The following is a 19,137-nucleotide window of genomic DNA, read 5'->3' on the forward strand; positions in this document are numbered from 1 at the left end:
CCATCGACGATGCACGAACACTACAAAAAAATGGCCAACAGAGAATGGTCAAGGATGAGTCAATACATAAGAGCGCAGCTATGTTCGACAAAAAAAAAGCAGGCAAGAGCTGAATTCTCAAAGCAAGAAGGATATCAGTAGGATCACGGCAGCCCCTTCTGGTCATTGGACGATACGATCGCATGCAATAAGATGGAGCTACCCCATAACACAAACTGCAGAAGTTAAACAGCACCAACGAAGCAGGAGACGCCAAAGCACTTACTCCTGCCAGTGCCCAATACTAAACAGGACCAGAAAGCGTCACTTCGGTGCCTACCAGCTAGAATCGCTGAGAGAAGTAGAGAAGCGCAAAATTATTTTATTTTTAGTTGTCAAAATTATAAAAGGTCCGACAAATAATCGGATAAACTTAATAGTACAGAGCGTACGAATAAATGCTGTATATATCAATGTTCGGAGCAGACCGCTCGCGCCTTATTATGCGCTTATAGGTGTATCGCTGCACTTGCTTCGCTCTTAGGCGTTCTCTTCGTTACCTATTGCTTTTCCTCTTCTTTTTCTACCTTATCTGTTTAGCAAAACTACATTGTAAGCTAATATATTGTTAAAGTCAGGCGTCCAATCGACAGTTGCAGCTACGACGAGATTAAAACAAGAAAATAAAAATACGGCATATAATCGACATATTCATGTGTTAATTTTTATTCCTGAAGGGTGGTAAATTCGTTGTCCTCCTTATAAACAGTCTGCAACCCGGTGTTCACTGTTTAATATTGTTTAAACAAATCGCTTTGTTTAGCTGCCGCTTACTGGCACTTGGTCATAAGCACACAAGCAAACGCAAATACATACATACACAACTACCTGAGTGCACATAGCCGGCCGCTGATTTTCGTGTACATCGCGCTGTTAAAACAAAGTTGTGCCTAATATTATAAGCAAAAGTGGCTCGCGTTTAAGCTTCGTAAAAAATAGCACCTATTGCATATATAAAAACATATGTAATATATCAAAAACTCGCGTTTGTTATTATCTGCTGTTGCGACGCAGACAATTTAGAACAACAACATTGTTGAGGTTCCGTTGCATCTCGGTGACGCTGATTAAGCTCTAAATTTGCGCGGTAAAAACTAAACGGGTTCAGACATTTTTCTAATATTAATTCTTGTCGCGTGTGAAAATAAAACATGTCTAATACGGAAAATTCGGTTCGGCCTCAAAATGAACCGCAAAGATATGTTGACTTCTACCAAGCCCCTTTTGCGGCAATTGAGCTCGATGAATAATTATATGAACGGCGAGTCAGTTTCCCAATTCCTTAAACCTGGTCCTTGATTTTGCACAGACTTCGCTGGAAAATTTTGATTCTGGGGAGATAGAGAGTGGCCATCAATTCGATCGATTTCTCCACAGCGTTCATGAATGTGAAGACGAAAATAAATCGAGGTTTAGCGTCGCACCGCAAGTCGCAATTGCGGGCTGCAACCGCTGCAAATTCAACATCCTTCGACATTATTAATCATCCGGATCTTTCTTTCCGATCTAGGAAGCCTCGTTTCCATGGATCCTATTCTGATTGACCGGATTTTATTGCGACGTTCACCACGGTCACCGGAAATGATGAGGAGCTAACCGATTTTGAAAAATTACAATATCTAAGGTCAAGTTTAGGCGGCGTGGCTCTGGAGACCATGCGTTCGCTTGAGCCCTCGAATGCCAAATATAAAAAGGCTTTGGATTTACTCACCAATCGATTTGATAATAAAGTTATACATTTTTAGGCACACTTAAAGGCACACTTAAAAAGTGTCCAAAAGGGTTCGGCCAAGGGTCTTCGGGAGCCAAGTGTTTGCATAAATTCGCATCTGTTAGCAATCTCCACCCTTGCCACTACGCAGCAAATCTTGGATGGATTGCTAATTCACATCGTCGCACGAAAGCTGGATCAGAGGACACGCGACTGTTTGCGCCAGGGGCATAGCTTGCAGCAATGCAAGTCAACGCACTGCAGATATTGTCGCATGAAACACAACTCATTGCTCCAGTCTCAACACTACCATCCGATCCACTTTTAAACTCTCAGCCATCAACAATATCTTCATCAGCTTAATATCATGTTCACATTCATCATCAAAACCTGATCACCATTCATTAAATCCTCCACCAAAACCCACAAAAATTCTGCCCGTTGATTACGTGTTGTTTCCAACCGCTATTATATATATGACAAATAGGACTGGAGAATTTATGCCTTGCCGAGCAATCTTAGACTCGGCGTCTCAGTTTAACTTCATAACTTCTCGCCTAGCGAACCAGTTAAATTTGAATCACCGAAAGTCGTATACACTAGTCTTTGGGATTGGTAAATATTTCTTGAATTCTGCAATCCATCATGCCTCATTCTTCGCGGTCGTGACTCATAGTATCACTGATTATCAGGCCCATTTAAATATAAATGGAACATCATGGAAAATTCCACAAAATATATCGCTCGCTGATCCTAACTTCAAGCGATCAGAACGAATAAATCTATTAATTGGTGCTGGCCTCTTTTTCGAAATAATTGCTATGGGACAAATTCATTTGGGTAGCGCATTGCCAACACTTCAGATCGGTTGGATCGTGTCTAGAGGGCAGCCGAGTGCGTCAACAATGTTTATGGGGAAGACAACGAATTTGACACCGTTGAGCAATAATAATTAACGCAATCATTTTGAAGCAATTTCTAATGAAAATAAACGATGATTGCCTTTGCGACTGCAAGATCCTTGCGTTACAAAATCGGATGCCTCTTATCGTAGTCCACCAACGCAAATTAACCCATAGAAACCGAGCATTGGCCTCAGTTTGCTTTCCTGAGGACACGGCTTGCCATGGCTGAGAACCCTATACTTCTTAGTACAGTACCAAGGTTGATCTCCTCAACCGAAAGAAGGCCTTTTAACCGAACAGCTTTGCAACTTATCAAAAGTGTTGATGAATTTGCAGCTCGATGAAACGTCAATGCAAACGGCTCCATCCATAAGTTGCGGAACGACGGTCTGGAAGATCCTTAACTGGCTCCAGCAGAGAGGGCCAATTTGACGAGCTTCGAACAAGGAAAGAAAGTCAGTTAGCCCAAAGGGAATTATCCAGCAATTCTCTGTGGTTACATTGCGAATTGTGGAAATTTTACAATCTGAATGACTACCAATTGAGAGGTCAACTCCCCCATGATGAAAGAATGGGATCTGGCAATACATCATCCCAATCCACGTTAGCACTCCATAAGGATTGAAGAAAGATTTTAGATTTTGTAATGATTGGTGTAATTAGTCCAATGTCGCAGTCAGACTCCCCTTCGAGAGCTCCTGCATCATTCGAACACCATTTGCGGATTGGAAAGTAATCTCGCGACAGTAGTTCTTGAACTGAATCACCACCAGAAATTAAATTATCCACATAGAAATCTCTACGAACAATTTTTGCTCCAGCTGGGAATGATTCCTCCTCTTCATAAGAGAGTTGATGCATTGCTCTTATAGCCAAGAAGACAGTTGGTTTGGTTCCATAAGTCACTGTGTTTAACTTAAAAACACTCAGCTCGTCCGTGGAGTTCTCTCGTCACTGCAAAAAGTCATCAGGATGCGAAACGCGCAAGCAGCGGTACATCTTGCAGATATCTCCACAATGAAAAATCGAAAGCAAAGCAGGATGTTGAAGATTTTTTTTGAATTGTTGGCCCTTGGAGATTGAAATTCGATCACTAGGAATTAATACAATATAATTTAAATATATTTATATTTAAAAACAATGAAGTAATTTCTTACATTCACAGTTTTGCACATTCCGCTATATCTAACAGTAGTAAGAATACCAGATTTTCGGGACCTTCGATGTCGGCAAAAAGGGTAATAATACCTTTATATTCATCTCACTCGCCGCACTTAGCTCTGTGGAAATTTTTACATTAATCGGTCCTGATTTTACAGACATATTCTGGTATGACAGATCAACAACAACGATAGGAGCCTTCCTTATGAACTCCATGGGGGATAGAAGTGCTCGTGGTTCTCGATTGTAATACCTCTCTTTGAATTTTATATACATGTCGTACAAGACGGCAAACCGATTCTCATTATATTTAATATTCAAATCCTCATAGGGATAGACCTCAGAATTTAGATATACTTTTGCAATTCTCAAATTGTTTGTAATTAGCTGTCCATTTAAACTTAAATGCAATGACAGTAAAACGTGTGCGTTCTCGATTTGCAGACAACTTTACATTCCAGATATGATGTGTTTCCTGTACCAATGTTGAATTAATATAACAATCCCCAACTCCGGAATGCGAGTGGGAGAGTAGCTCCACTTTTCAGTACATTAAACATTTTAATTTTAGCACTGTCATTTAAAACGATGTGGAGGATCTTCCAACATATGTTATGTATAGCAATGTTGTGTGTTTTTCCATCAACTGTTTTAATATACATATCATCAGTGTTTTTTGTAAGCAAGAGAACGAGCTCATGTTTACAATTTAACACTACTTTCTTGTAGTCTTCAGCGAATCCCATCAACATTTTTAAAGGTACAGAAAAGCTGAAATGTCCTCCCGAAGGAATATTGTCTCCACCACTCCACCCGGCATTACGACAAAGAACTCCTTCCTGTTGGCCGACTGAGAGAAAGTTCTTAATAGTTGTAATTCCAGTAAACCGTGTCCTATCTAATTCACACCCGTTTAACTCATATCTTATTTCATCTAGAAAATAGGCCATACAATTATTTTTAAGCATCCCGGTAGTCGTTCCTGTGTTTGTTTTAATAATTTTGCTAAGTGTTCCCTCAAAGTGGAGAAAACTTTCACATGAAAGACATACAAGTCTTGGTTCTGTATTGTGATGCGAACTTCATCATTTGGCTTGAAGTTTTGTAGATATGGATAATAAGTATAAATTTCTTTTTTAATAATGCTTTCATCATTGACAGGTTTTTCTTGAACTTAAAATATCTCATTCATTTGAATAATTTTTATTTAATATTAATCCCAATGATTTTAAAATCAATTCATTTTTTAATGTGAGAGTCGGGCGTTGATTTGAAGAACCTCGGGTTGACGACGATGATGATTTTGAAGATGATGAATATGATGATGATTTCACTTCAACTGTAGATTTAATAATGTTATCAGTTTCTCCACGCAAATTAATTAATTCTCCGTTTTGATCAGTTATCCGTATTTCGAGTGTGCTTATTTCTCTGGTTTTGACCGGTAAATAAATCAAGTTTCGTGGTGTAATGTTCATTTTATATCCAGGCGGAACATTGATTCCAAATTCATGAATCACATGATTTGGTCTATTCCCCACATATGATCCACTAACATCCTTTTCTGTATCGTCCAGTTTTCATATCATCATCCTTAGAGATTCGTAGAAATCCAAATTTATCTTCCCAACACCTTTTTGATATATTTATAAATGCATTAATATAAATATCTCATGTCAACAGCGATATGGATATATACGATGCATGTTTAAGTCATCCTGTTTAATCATTAAAATAAAATTCGCATTGTCTCGAATTAAATGTTTCGGTATACGTTTGAGATAAATAGAATGAATCAATCTTCCTATGTCGTCCCATGTAAAAATAATCTCGAATATTATCTTATTTTTCGGATGCGACAACATCAAATGTCATAATGGAATTGTTTTCTGCTTTGATGAAAATGTGTAATATCCCATTCCTCGATTTGGTTTCACACGATTTTCCAAATACTCATATTTTGGTTGGTATAAACTCTTTGAAAATACATACAAATTTTCAAATTTTAAGCCATTTGGACTTTTGATAAGACACATTGGTTTATCCACAATTGGATGGTCAACAATTAAAGGTCTAATTGTGTTTGGTAACAATGAACTGTGTCGTGGATGAGTAATTTCACCACGTCACCACCTTCAATGTTTCTTACTGTGATACTTTTTATTTGTCTTAATAAACGCATGATTTAAAGGTAAGTACTTTATTCGAGGACAATCATTCATTAATTGAGGTTGATATAAAATGAGGAAACATTTTTATAATATAATCAGTCATTAATCAAATGTGAAACAGGGAACTGGTCTCATAAATAATTTAATAAACACTTTACCCTTTGAGGCTCATATACCTGGGTACAACTACTGTGGACCTGGAACAAACCGTGAGAAACGATTGCTTCGTGGTGACCGAGGGATCAATGGTTTAGATGAGGCTTGTCGGGAACACGACATAGCATATTCAAATAGCAAGGACTTGAGTGAACGACATAAAGCAGATTCCATCTTAATTGATAGGGCTCGGGATCGTGTAAAAGCATTGAATAGCAGCATTAGTGAAAGGGTTGCAGCATATTTTGTGAGCAACGTGATGAAGCTAAAGAAAAAATTTGAGATGGTAACAAAGCAGCAAAAAAAGATAATTGTAAAAAACTCTTGCCTCAATCATCAGAAAGGCAACAATCGAATTACGAAAGAATAAAAATAAATAATAAATATTTTTCAGCATTTTATTTTAAGCTCTGTTTATCAGATCAGATATGTTTATCAGATCAGATCTGACTATCAGATCAGGTCTTACAACCGGGTCTGTTTATCAGACCTCTTAACACCAGGTCTGTTTATTTGATCAGATCAGGTCTTATAACCAGGTCTGTTTATCAGATCAGGTCTCACAACCAGGTCTGTTTATCAGACCTGATAATGCCACACCTCTTTATATATATGCTTACGGTTAATAAATTATTTCTCAGTGCATTCCCAACCCCAAGTCTGAAATAACCACCCCTACTCTTTGAATTTAAATATTTTCAAATTCTATTACAATGAACCAAAGTACAAAATACACAATTAAATAAAACTCGAAATGCTTTAAAAAAAAAGTTTTCAGATTTGGAAGGAACATTTAAACCCATAACTGATCCATTAAATGAACTTGTTAAAAATAATAATAATATTAACAAAAAATTCCTGTCCAATACAGAGGGAGACAATCAAAATGATCAATTTGAATTTGACAAAGAGAATAAAACTACGCTTATGAAAAAAAAGAAACTAACATTTTACACTGCAGCTACAAAAAATTCAAAACCTAAATATAATGCATACAAACCATTGGATTGGAGATTAAAAAGTGATGATGATTCTAATAATATTTCTGATGGGTATGAGGTAGACGAGAACGATCACTTTTATTCCCAATCAGCTATAGATGATGATTCTTCATTTTTACCACCTGATCATCACTCACATCAATCATCACCAGTATTATTAAACCAAGCGACTGCTCACACCACTCAAACCACCCCCCATACATCACCATTGATGAGATCTCCACCACCAGTGCTTGAAGAGAGTTCAAAAAATTTTAATGTTAGTGAACTAGCACGAGATCATATTTGGGATAAATCGTATGGACCATACCACTGTAGAACCTCCTTTGAACTGCATGAACCTTATAGAGTGTTATGTGCAAATTATAATGATTTGTACACATTAATCTCTAACGTAGATTCGCTTCCCAAATTAAAATCTTTAATACTAACATACTTAATAAATATGCAAGCTAACAACCTGGCAGCACGCCGGTAGTCAATTTCCTCGTATTCTGTCCTATATTTTCCATCGCGCCTACTAACACCTAACCCAAACAGGCACGTGCCTGTGCCATACGGGCCACTTGAATGTCCTGACCGTAGTGAATCAACGTCAAAAAAAAAAAAAAAAAAATGACTCTGGTCAATTAATGTTGTGGAATAATCAAATAAATGTCTCAAATAGTACAATTGTGTTTGAGGATGAGCAAAACTGGCAACTCACCAGCGGATTATATTCTTTAATATTCCATCATCTTCCAAAAAATTATAATACAGATGATCTGGAGCTATATAGAGAAATTTTACTAAAAACTAATGCCTACCGAAGAAATTTTCTACCAAACGGACAAGTGAAAGGAACGATAGTATTAAAATATTCTCAAACTAGCTGTACCCTGCCACGTTTCTCTGTGGCATATTATGGTTGCACGCATAAGAAATAAGTCAAACAAATTCAAATTCATTTAATTCTGTAATACTTGTTGGTATACAATATTCTTCGTTCTCTATTCTCCGCGTAAATATAAAGACTAAACAATCTGCATCCAAATCTAGACTACATAACTCCAGAGATTGACCTTGAGCTTTATTAATGGTCATTGCATACGCCAAACGAATGGGAAACTGCAATCTCTTGAACTGGAACGGTGTATCAGTCGGGATCAGAGGAATCCTAGGAATGAGGACCAGTTGAAGGACCAGTTATGATCGTTGCTTCTACTACGTTGTTCGTCAATTTCAATTGACTGCGAGTCGCGTACCGTTGCAGAGTTTCGGTTTATATTCCGGAGCATGATAATCGGCACATCTATTTTTAATTTCAATATGTGTGGTGGCATTCCAGGCAGATCAAGTGAGTTTAGAAATTCCGTAGGGTAATTAACTGCTTCCTCTGCCTCCACAACGGTATCTATCGACTTATATGTAATTTCGTCAGTTTCTATGCTGGATTGGATTACATGATTGAGCTGGTAGGCATCTTTGTTCTTGGCAGCGAGAATAGCTCGTCCACTGAGCCAATCGTGATTCCTATAATTTATTCGGATATCGGGGAACACTTTTTGGATAAGTTCTTCCTTCTATGTAACTAAATTAGAGAAATTCTCGGGCAATACTATTTTTCTCGACGTCTTGTTGACTGGCAGCTTTCCGTTCCCAATGTCCAGTAGCTGTCGTGAGAATACGTCGGCAGAGTCATCGTTCTGTAACTGGACACGCAGATTCGTCTTCAACTGTAATGTACGTACATGTTGCCACAATATAGAATATTTTAGGCAAGCATTTATCTCGTCAGCTGGTTTCGATCGGGAAATCACAGGCAACGTTTGCCTTAAGTCCCCTTCGAGCAATATTAACGTATTCCCAAATGGTTGGACAGCTCCATGCAAATCCCGCAATGATCGATCGAGCGATTTTTTGTGTGCCATCGTGCATTCATCCCAAACAATGAGTTTACATCTTTGCAATACTTTTCCGATGCCAGAGGCTCTGAAAATGTTGCACGTAGGAGTCTCGATGATTTACATGTTCAACGGCAACTTCAGCGCTGAATGGGCAGTCCTCCCACCAGGTAACAATATCGCAGCGATTCCAGATGAAGCAAGAGCTAAAGCTATGTCCTTGTTAGCTCGAACCGTAGCCAGAATCAATGTAATGAGGAAGTTTTCCCCGTTCCTCCTGGTGCATCCAAAAAGAAGATGCCCCCAGCCCCACTATTTATCTTTTGCATGACATGATCATAAACCTTTCTTTGTTCATGGTTTAATTTCGTAATGTTTGATTGGACATATGACTGGAGATCACAACGGTTGTAATTCTGCTCACGCGGCAAATCCACATCAAATGCTGCAGTCGCAGTTCGGGCAGGTGCTGGCATTCCCAATTGACTTAGCACTTTATTTGCAATAGCTAAGCACTTGTCTTCAATCCTTATCAAAGTTTCATTGTAAATTCCTTCTGTCAATTTCATGGTATGTCAGAATTTTCTGGACGTACTCTGTGCGAAATATAATCACCCATATGCGAACGATATCTTTCCCATAACTCTGTCGGAGATGAATGGAAGCAAGCAGTCAATATGATTGCAAACAATGAGCGAATTTGGTCCGGATGTGGCGTGTTGCACCCATCATGAATGCAGATATCCCACTGTTGGTCGTTCTCCAACAAGTTTAAGGCTTTGCACGCACTGCGGAAGGTGGCATGCGTGATGCCGTTGAGATTTTTCAAATACTGGAAAGACCTGGGACCGGCCACATTCACCAACAGCATGCGAAGGAAGAAACATTCATCTTGATTAGGATGCACTGTATAGAGTCTACCGATTGTATTCTCTTTAAAGATGCCAGATTGTCCTTCGACGGGCTCGCCTCGTTATCGTCGCGCGAACACTTTTTTAGTGGCATTCCACGTGTAATAAGAGGGCACTTCTGAATACATCAAGGTTCTGGCAAAAGCATCTTCCTGGCATAAGGTGAAGAAGGCAGTCAGAGTTGTCGCAGGCGGATTCAGGACTCTTTCTTGCACATTTAGTTTTGTGAAATAGACACGTTGACCATTCTCCAAATGGACTGCCAAGTGAACTAAAGCTGGATAGCGTTAATGACTTGGGAACGAAAAAATTCGACATGCAGCCCCGTTGCTGCTTATGTATCTTCCAGTCTGGTATTGAGAGATATCATCGACAACTCGTACTGCATTGCTGTCACCTTTTTCTGCCTAAACACCAAAAACTGCCATATCGCTGACTTTATTCACGTACTTGCAGATATATTTAATCGATTTCACGATTGCAATATTCTACGTTGATGTGCGCTTCGTATGATTTTTACAATTGAGGTGAGTATGGAACCACCCAACGATTGTCTACCTCAATATCACAAATTCTCATGTTTAAAGTTGCCGAAGTCCCGCCATCTTCAGTTGACCGTCTCCATCCGTCTCCATCGCTTGGAACACTTCCCGTCTACCATGCGTGGTGAACTTTGGCATGAATTGCGCATTTATAATTTCCGCACCAAATGGCGTCATTTGAAAGCAAGAGTTGTACTTTTCCTAATGTTCGACAGGAAATGCTTCGGTTTAGCAGTAGATCCAGCGAATAGAGAGTACAGAGGCTCTGATGGTGCTTTAAGTTGAGGCAATTTCACTTTCCCGAAAGCTCAACACAATCCTTTTAGTTCGTTTTTTAATTTGAGAGCCTGAAAGTATGTGCACACCTGATGCATCCAGACAATAACGACATTGCAATGCGAGCTATAATCAACAGTTGTATAACATCGGAATGCAAGACGATTGTATTGCAGGTTTTGATAATCTGCAAGCTTCAAACGCGCTTCAGCTACCCTTGCCCTGTCGCTTTCATTATTTTGAGAGTGAATCAAATCGATTGCTGTAGAACGCGACTGCCTAACTCTCAATCGTTTTCTTTAAAGCCTATGAAATGAAGTGGGCGGATGGTGTCCAACAGAATCCTCAGCCGTCGTCAGCCAATAATTCCTCCTTGTTCGTTGGTAGGGTTGCTTCAGTGTTGTTGTTGGTGTTGTTCACTTTATGTCTCTTGCACAGTAAAACGAGTAGTTGGCTTCAATTTGGTTCGCTTTATTAGGCACTTCATTTACGATTAAATCTAAAACCCCGCTCAAGGGCTGCTGGGACCGGTGGAGTCGCCTTCGGCTGCAAGACGAGACGGAGCGAGCGAAGGCCGGGAGCAGCGAGAGCGAAAGCTCGTGCCCCCACACTGTTGCTCGAAATTAAGCGCCCTTGTGGCGCGAACATTCTCCCCCCCCTTTCGCACGCAAGACCGCGTTAGGCCTCTCGGCATGCTCCGGAGACGGTCCATCCGAATACGGTGCTCTGGGCGACGGGCAATCCCTCGTCCAATTTCAGGAACCCCGGTTGGATCAGTTTCGGATACAAGTCCGATCCTAACACGAGGGAAATTGTCGCTGGGCAATGGAACAAGGGATCCGCCAGACGGATGTCATCAAATTTCGCACGGGTGACGTCGCTCAGAGTCCGTGTAGGGGTTCTGATCTTGAGGCTGGGATCGAGCCTCAAAATCACCTCCAGGCTGAAACTGCCGGTCCGGGACCGGATGGTCGCCGAGCAGACCTGGTCTTCTCCTACGTCCACGGTGGGTAGTCTATACGCCGCCGCCAGCGACCGGTCAATCGAGCTGACCGCCATGGGTCAATCATGGCCCCCATCTCGAAGGTCGTCTTACCGGTATCCAGCACGACGCAGGCCGTCGGGAGCACATGAACGACCTTCTGGTGCAGCAACGCTGCCACCGACGAGGATGGAGTGGAGGCCGCAGGACGGGTTGCCTCGATTGCTGGCGACGGAGACCTGGAGACGGTCATCACGGACGGCCGCGGCTCCCTCGCCCGACGCGGAGAAGGCGGGCGCGCCTTGCGTTTCGAAGAAGGTGCTGGTGGCGATGAACGCGGCGGCTTTTCATGCAGATGCAGCAACGTATGGTGGCTCTCGCCACACTTTTTGCAGCCATCTATGCTGCGACACGTTCCGTCTGAATGTTGGTGGGCGAGGCAGTTCGAGCAGTACTTGTTTATCAGTACTGCTCGAAGGCGCTTTTCAGTGCTCAGTTTTAGAAACCTCTTGCACTTCCGAAGAGGATGGATTCCCCGGCAGACTCGGCAGCGGTAGGAGTTCATACCTCGTGAACGTCTGCTGTCCAGGGTTTCGGTGGTTCGAGGACGCGGCACCATGATGTCGAGTTGTTCTGCGGGGAAACGAAAAAAAAAACTTTAATGGGAGTCGGTCATGTGGTTGGAAACGGAAGGATTTTCATCGTTGGATACGTAGGGGACTTTACTCTCCCCAGGGAGGCGGATGACCTTGTGGACGGGCCGTTTTATTGTGCCGCGCGCCGTACGGATCTCCACCACTCGAACTCGGCCGTCAGCGCCCGGACAAACCGAAACGATCCTCCCGAGCCGCCACTCGTTCGGTGGCAGATTGTCATCCTTGACGACTACCATATCGTCTATTTTGAGATTCGTGGTCGGAAATTGCCACTTGTTGCGTTTGTGGAGCTCTTTTAAATACTCCTCTTTCCATCGTGCACTAAACTGCTGGTGTTGGGCCTTCAAATGTTGCCATCGATTCAGTATCGATTTTGCTTCGCCTTTTATTTCGGGCTCAGCCGTGGAAAGCAACGGCCCTCCAATTAGGAAATGGCCTGGTGTGAGGGCCAGCAAATCGGATGGATCTTCGGACATGGGGGAAAGGGGTCTAGAATTGAGGCAAGCTTCAATCTTCGCAAGAGCGTCGCTAGCTCCTCGAATGTGTACTTGCGGGTAGCCGTGGATTTGTAGAAAAGGGCTTTGAAACTTTTCACCCCGGCTTCCCACAGACCCCCCATGTGTGGAGCCCCTGGTGGTATAAAACGCCATACTAGTCCTTGAGGACTGTATGCTGCATTTACGGTCTCTTGGACGAGCTGTAGGAAGTCCCTTGATAACACAGCTGCTGCCCCCACAAAGGTCTTGCCATTGTCCGAGTGGACCCGCTGAGGACAACCGCGCCTAGCTACGAAACGAGCAAAGGCTGCTAGGAACTTCTCGGTTGTTAGATCGGATGCGGGTTCCAAATGGATAGCCTTAGTAGAGAAACACACGAATACACACACGTATCCTTTGGTAACGAGACATGCTCTCCCAGTATAATTTTTGATTTCGAAAGGGCCAGCATAATCATTGCCCGTGTAGGTAAAGGGCCTGGAGAAGGAGACTCGGTCTCTCGGAAGGTCGCCCATCAGCTGTGTTTGAAGTCTTTTCTTATATATTGTGCACACTTTACACGGAATCACCACAGCCTTGACAAGATTCTTGATCTTCGGAATCCAATACTTTGACCGGATCAGGCGCACAATCAATTGACTGCCGCCGTGGAGCGTAATCTGGTGAGTCAACTGAATGAGAAGGCGGGCCAGCCTACAGTCGTAGGGCAGAAGGATCGGATGTCGCTCATCGTACTGCAGAGCTTTTGACGCCGTGACGCGCCCACATGCCCTTAGAAGACCGTGTCGGTCAATGAACGGATATAAGTTCACAATTGAAGATGCCACTGGAAGGGGCCGTTTCTCTCGCAAACACTTGTACTCTTGGCCGTATGCTCTACGCTGCGCAATGGAGATCCGCGCTCGTTCTGCCTCTCGAATTTCTTCACTCTTAAGTCCTTCCGGCAGCGCTTGAAGAATCGTAGAACATACGCCAGGACTCGTAACGCTTTGTCCAGCTTCGAGAAGCGTTCCAGAAACTCGTCAGAGGGGGGCTTACTAAAATGCACCCTGACCGCCCGCTGCTCTAGCTCTGTGTTCGGATGCACATCGTTCTGTACTGGCCATAGCTCTTGTGGCCCTTGCAGCCACTCAGGTCCATGCCACCACAGTTGACTGTCCGCTAGCTCGTGTAGGGACACGCCTCGACTAGCTAAATCGGCGGAGTTCTGTTCGGATCGAACGTTTGCCCAGCAGTCGACTGGTATTGCCTGGGTTATCTTGGAAACTCTGTTGGCCACAAACGTGGTCCAGTTGCAAGCAGTTTCGTAACCAGGCCAGCACGATCGTGGAATCGGTCCAGCAGCGCACGTCGGAGCTGGCAGTCGGCATATGTGGAAGAATCGTTGCCACCATGTCGGTCAACAGAACGGCACCGCAAAGCTCTAGCCTGGGAAGGGACACGGTCTTTACTGGGGCGACTCGTGTCTCGGCTGTAAGGAGGTGTGCGAAGGTTTCGTGCCCAAACTCGACGCGCACGTAAATAGCCGCTCCAAAAGCCTTTTAGTACGCATCGCAGAAGCCATGGTACTCAACCTTTATATCGGGCTGGTACCGGACCCATCTCGGAACCCGGATCTGGCTGAGGTCGGAATACTCCAGGAGGAACGATCGCCATCTCTGACTCATTTCGCTAGAAAGCGTTTCGTCCCAGCCCAGATCTTGCAGCCAAATTTCTTGCATGAAAATCTTGGAGCGCACTATGAACGGAGCGAGCCATCTGGCCGGATCAAACAACCTCGCAATTTGGGATAACACCTCGCGCTTGGTGTAGGAGGTTTCCAGTGCTATTTCTGGAGGGACGAAATAAAATTCGTCGGACCTTGCCTTCCAACGAATACCGAGGGTCTTGGCCGTAGTTTCGGCATCGATGTCGAGGAACTCGCTATGAAGAATGTGCTCGACTGGAATATTCTCCAAAATGGACCTGTGGTTGGCAGTCCACTTCCTTAATGGGAAACCCGCGGAGTTAAGAGCCTCTTGCAACTCTTGGATTGAGATTTGGGCTTCCTTAAGGGAGTTTGCTCCTGCCAAGACGTCATCGACGTACATGTTTTGATTAAGAATCCGACTGGCTTTTGGAAATAGCCCTTGGACATCCTCTAAAGGGCGCGCAGTTGACCCCGAAGGTCACCGTTTGCAACTCGAAGTCTCGGATATCCCCTTCCTTATTTCGGAACAGAATCCTTTGAAAGGGCGTATGCTTCGGATCGACCCAGATTTGACGGTACATTTTTGTGATGTTTGCACTAAATATGTATTGAAAGTACCGCCACTTCAAAATCTGGATAGTTAGATCGGATTGCAGGACTGGGCCAGCATGAAGAATATCATTTAAGCTGGTTCCATTTGCAGACGGACTGGAGGCGTTAAATACAACGCGAAGCTTTGTCGTGATGCTCTCGGGCTTAAGTACTGCATGATGTGGAAGGTAATAGGTAGGAGAACTATGAGTCGGTGAAACTTCCTTCATATGACCCAGATCCAGATATTCCTGAATCACGCTGTCATATTGCTCTTTTAGGGAAAAGTCTCTTTTTAAACGATTCTCGTTTCGAAGAAACTGAGCCAACGCAATGGACCTTGAATATCCCAGATTGGATCCGGAGTTTTCAGGGTCGCAGAATGGGAGCGTGACCACGTACCTCCCGCTTGCGTCTCTTTTCGTAGTTCGAATAAAATTAGTCTCACAATAAGACTTCGACTCTCCTACCATCTTCATTGGAAGATCCTCCACCTCCCAGAACTTGCTGAGAAGGGTGTCCAATGCATCATTATGATCATGGCGAACCTGAGTCGTGAAGGATGCGACTCGGCTGGCCTGAATACTGGAGATCGGCCCCGTTAGCACCCACCCAAAGATGGTCTCTTGGCCTAGAAGTGAGCCGCATATATCTCTTTGCGTGCCACCCGTCATCACTGACGGTAGAATATCGGCCCCGATTAGGATGTCGATCTGGGCACTTTCAAAGAACCGAGGGTCCGCCCATTGAAGATCGGGCAGGTCCTTCAAGGAATTTTTTTAAACAGGATGCGACGGCAATTTACCCGCTAATTCCGGGAGGACATAGGCTACGGTGTCTAATTGTAGCCCCTGGTTTGGTAGGTGAGCGGATTGCGAAATTGCAAAGTTTTGTCGACTTTGCCGAAACCGAATGGTTTAGCCCGGAGACTTGCGTCTGGATGTTGCGGAATGGCAACTTAACTATCTTGAAGAAACGCTCGGAAATGAACGTCGCCTCTGAACCCGAGTCGATTAAGGCTCGTGCTCGGTAATTTGTTCCCAAGTGGCACACGTCGATAATCGCCGTGCCCAGTAGAACGGCTGTAGTGCCGGTGGCGAAGTAATTTTGCACCGTTGATGTGCTCGCAGATGGATTGCTGCTGGAGGGTCTTGAAGGCGTAGGGGGCGAGGTGGAACTCGCATGGTCGGAACTTGGGGGGCCGCGATGCAGAAGCGTATGATGCCTCCCCTTGCATGTGAAACAACTGTAGGGGCTTGAGCAATCACGAAGCTGATGGCCTCTCGCGAAACAATTCAGGCAGAGCTGCTTCTTTTTGATGTACCCGGAGCGCGCATCGACGGACATTTAAAGAAAGCGCGGGCACAATCTTACCGGATGATTCTCCTTGGAGCATAAGTCACACCCTCTCTGTTTGGTGCTGACCTTTGTCTCGAAGGATTGAAGCTTTTTCGGAAATGTCTGCGTTGGTTTCATATCATCGATGGCCTCTAATGTCCGATACCTCTCACTCAGGAAAGTATTCATTTCCTCCCAAGCTGGTATCTCGGATTTTGAAGTGAGGGACTGTTCCCATAAGGACAGGGTGGCCTTTGGCAATTTGCTTTCGCACAGGAAAACCAGTAGACAATCCCAGTTTTCTGTGGAGATTTGGGAGTGTGCTAGCGCTGTTAAACACCCCTGCATCGTGGACTCGAGCTCCTTTAGAGCATGTCCCGACTCTTGAGAAATGGAACTCAAGTTGAAAAGGAGCTTGAGTTGGCTGTTGACTAGGAGTCGCTTGTTCTGGAACCGGTCTTGAAGAGCTTCCCACGCTGAAGCGAAGCCGTCATTTGTCAGCGGGGATTTTGCGACAATGGTCTTTGCTTCGCCACTAGTCTTCGTGAGAAGATGAAACAGCTTCTCGACCGGGGTCAGCCTGGGGTTATTAACATAAACTGCCGTGAAAGTGGGCCTCCGGAGGTAGTCCCCGTCGAAAACTTCCATATCACACGGAGGTAGACGACAACCGGACGAAAGTTGGGGTTGAGAGGGAGCTGGAACGGTAGGAGGCGACACCCTTTCTAGGGTCTCACCAATTTGTGGTGCACATGCCTCATATACCGAGTAGCAATAATCATATTTTGATTGCAGCATCGGCAATGTGCTGAGGGATCCTTCTAGGGCAATTAAGTCGGAGCAGGTCTCATACTCCTTCTCGACTTTTTCCCATAAGGCTCGCACCTGTTGGAGGCGTACTTGTAGTGTATGCGAGGACGGTGTCGCTTGACCAGGAGTGTTTATCTTTGCCTCAAAGAGGCTTACGCGATCGCTGACCGCAATAAACTTGTGCAAAGCTGCGGTTGCTGCTGTTGGCTGGTCGGAGGATGCCATGTTTTTGCTGACCGCGCGTGTCACCCTTAGGAATTCACTCCCGAAAGTGGAGGGGATCTCAGGCTTAACTGCCAGCGACGATTCGCTGGATGCTTTCGCCAATGGACGGGAAATTACAATCCGGGGAGTGGTCTTTGAACTCGGCGACGGAAGCTCCCTTTCTGGAGATCCCGACAATACGGTTCTTCCTTTCGGACTGACTGACTTGGGTGTTGGCCTAGCGCGAGGCGGTACTGGAGTGGATGGGTCGGCTTTGGACTCCTTTGCTGGCGCAGATGTCGGTTTCGACTTTCCCTCTATGGGCATGCTCAATTAGGACCTGACGAAACCGAAACCGCCTGACTGACGCACTGCTCAACCAGAAGACGAAGAGAAAAAAAAAAAACACTGCGACAAGGCCTGGACTAGGACGAGCCACCCAGTCTAAATCTCAATTCAGAGAGAGAAAAAAAAACAAATAAATTAGCTAAAAAAATAGCTGAAAATGCGGCTACCAATGTTAGCTAAGGCAGATAACTAGAAAAAATATCCCTTTAGCTTGGTCAAATGCGCGACATAAAAACAAAAATCAAACAAAAGAAACTTTAGCTTGCCTTTTTTATACAAAAAAAGCAATTAGCTAGAAAACCACACAAAAAAATAGCCAAATGAGAGAAGGATTGCTCTCTTATTTTTTTTTAATAAATAAAAAAAATACTAGCAGACACTCGGCTAAAAAAATAACAAAAAAGGTGGGAATCGGCTACAATAGCGCAACCACCCCAACTAGGGACAAAGACCGCAACACAATTAAAAAAAGAACTTTTCTCGCCAAGCTAATGAAATTAGCTATAGGCCTATTGAGCGGTACCTGACAATCGCTTCCAGCCGACAGCCTCGATTTTAACTTCCGGAATACGACGGATGATCGCAGAAGGGATGTGAGCACGAATCGAGACAGAAAAAAAAAAAAAAGAAAAAAAATTAAAAAAATCGCTAAACTGGAAAAAATAACCAGCTATAAAATAGCTAACGCGTGTGTAGCTCGTTATGCAGCAATTATGGAAAGTAAAAATAAATTTGGATATTTTTTTTTTTTAATCAGTTCACGAAATTTATTTCCTTAAAACTTTTAGGTGGCGGATTTTATCTCGTCGGCACTGTTCGGCTGTGGACTGTATAAGTGCAGGGCTTGTACACGCTCTAGGCACAAAGAGGAGACGAAAAAAAAGAAATGGCAAATAATCACTTGATATGCCCTTATACGGGCGTGTGTATATATGTATGTATGTAATTGGAGATCGATGCTCAGCGCAGAATAGCGCGAAGCTTGCCCAATATATATGTATATATGTATGTAGATAATTGAAGAGATCAATGCTCAGCGCAGAATAGCGCGAAGCTTGCCCAATATATATGTATGTATGTATGTATGTAGATAATTATAGAGATCAATGCTCAGCGCAGAATAGCGCGACGGTTTCCCAATATGTATGTATATATGTATGTATGTAGACTTATTATTATTATTTTTAAATGATGTTTGTGCAAACGTGTTTTTGTGTATATATATTTCTTTATTATTTATTTTTTTTTTGTATTATATATAAAAA

General features: G+C 43.5%; 1 protein-coding gene, 1 long non-coding RNA gene and 1 pseudogene across 2 annotated transcripts; all 3 read right to left on the reverse strand.

Moving 5' to 3' along the window:
• Positions 1-3,287: 3,287 nt before the first annotated feature.
• On the reverse strand, positions 3,288-4,225 carry LOC147644905 (uncharacterized). Its single transcript, XR_015272884.1, has 2 exons — positions 3,813-4,225; positions 3,288-3,748 (listed from the first exon to the last, which is right to left on the reverse strand). It is a non-coding gene; the product is annotated as an uncharacterized LOC147644905 (long non-coding RNA).
• A 7,209-nt stretch (positions 4,226-11,434) lies between these two features.
• On the reverse strand, positions 11,435-11,815 carry LOC147644906 (uncharacterized). The gene has a single exon (XM_086838344.1). It carries the CDS (start codon positions 11,813-11,815, stop codon positions 11,435-11,437), a length of 381 nt encoding a protein of 126 aa, XP_086694470.1.
• A 33-nt stretch (positions 11,816-11,848) lies between these two features.
• Positions 11,849-17,545, reverse strand: LOC147644907 (uncharacterized; annotated as a pseudogene).
• Between the last annotated feature and the right edge of the window lie 1,592 nt (positions 17,546-19,137).

The sequence above is a fragment of the Drosophila serrata genome, unplaced genomic scaffold (assembly GCF_035046125.1).
Source record: "Drosophila serrata isolate PLE 108 unplaced genomic scaffold, ASM3504612v1 contig_67, whole genome shotgun sequence".
Lineage (NCBI taxonomy): Eukaryota > Metazoa > Arthropoda > Insecta > Diptera > Drosophilidae > Drosophila > Drosophila serrata.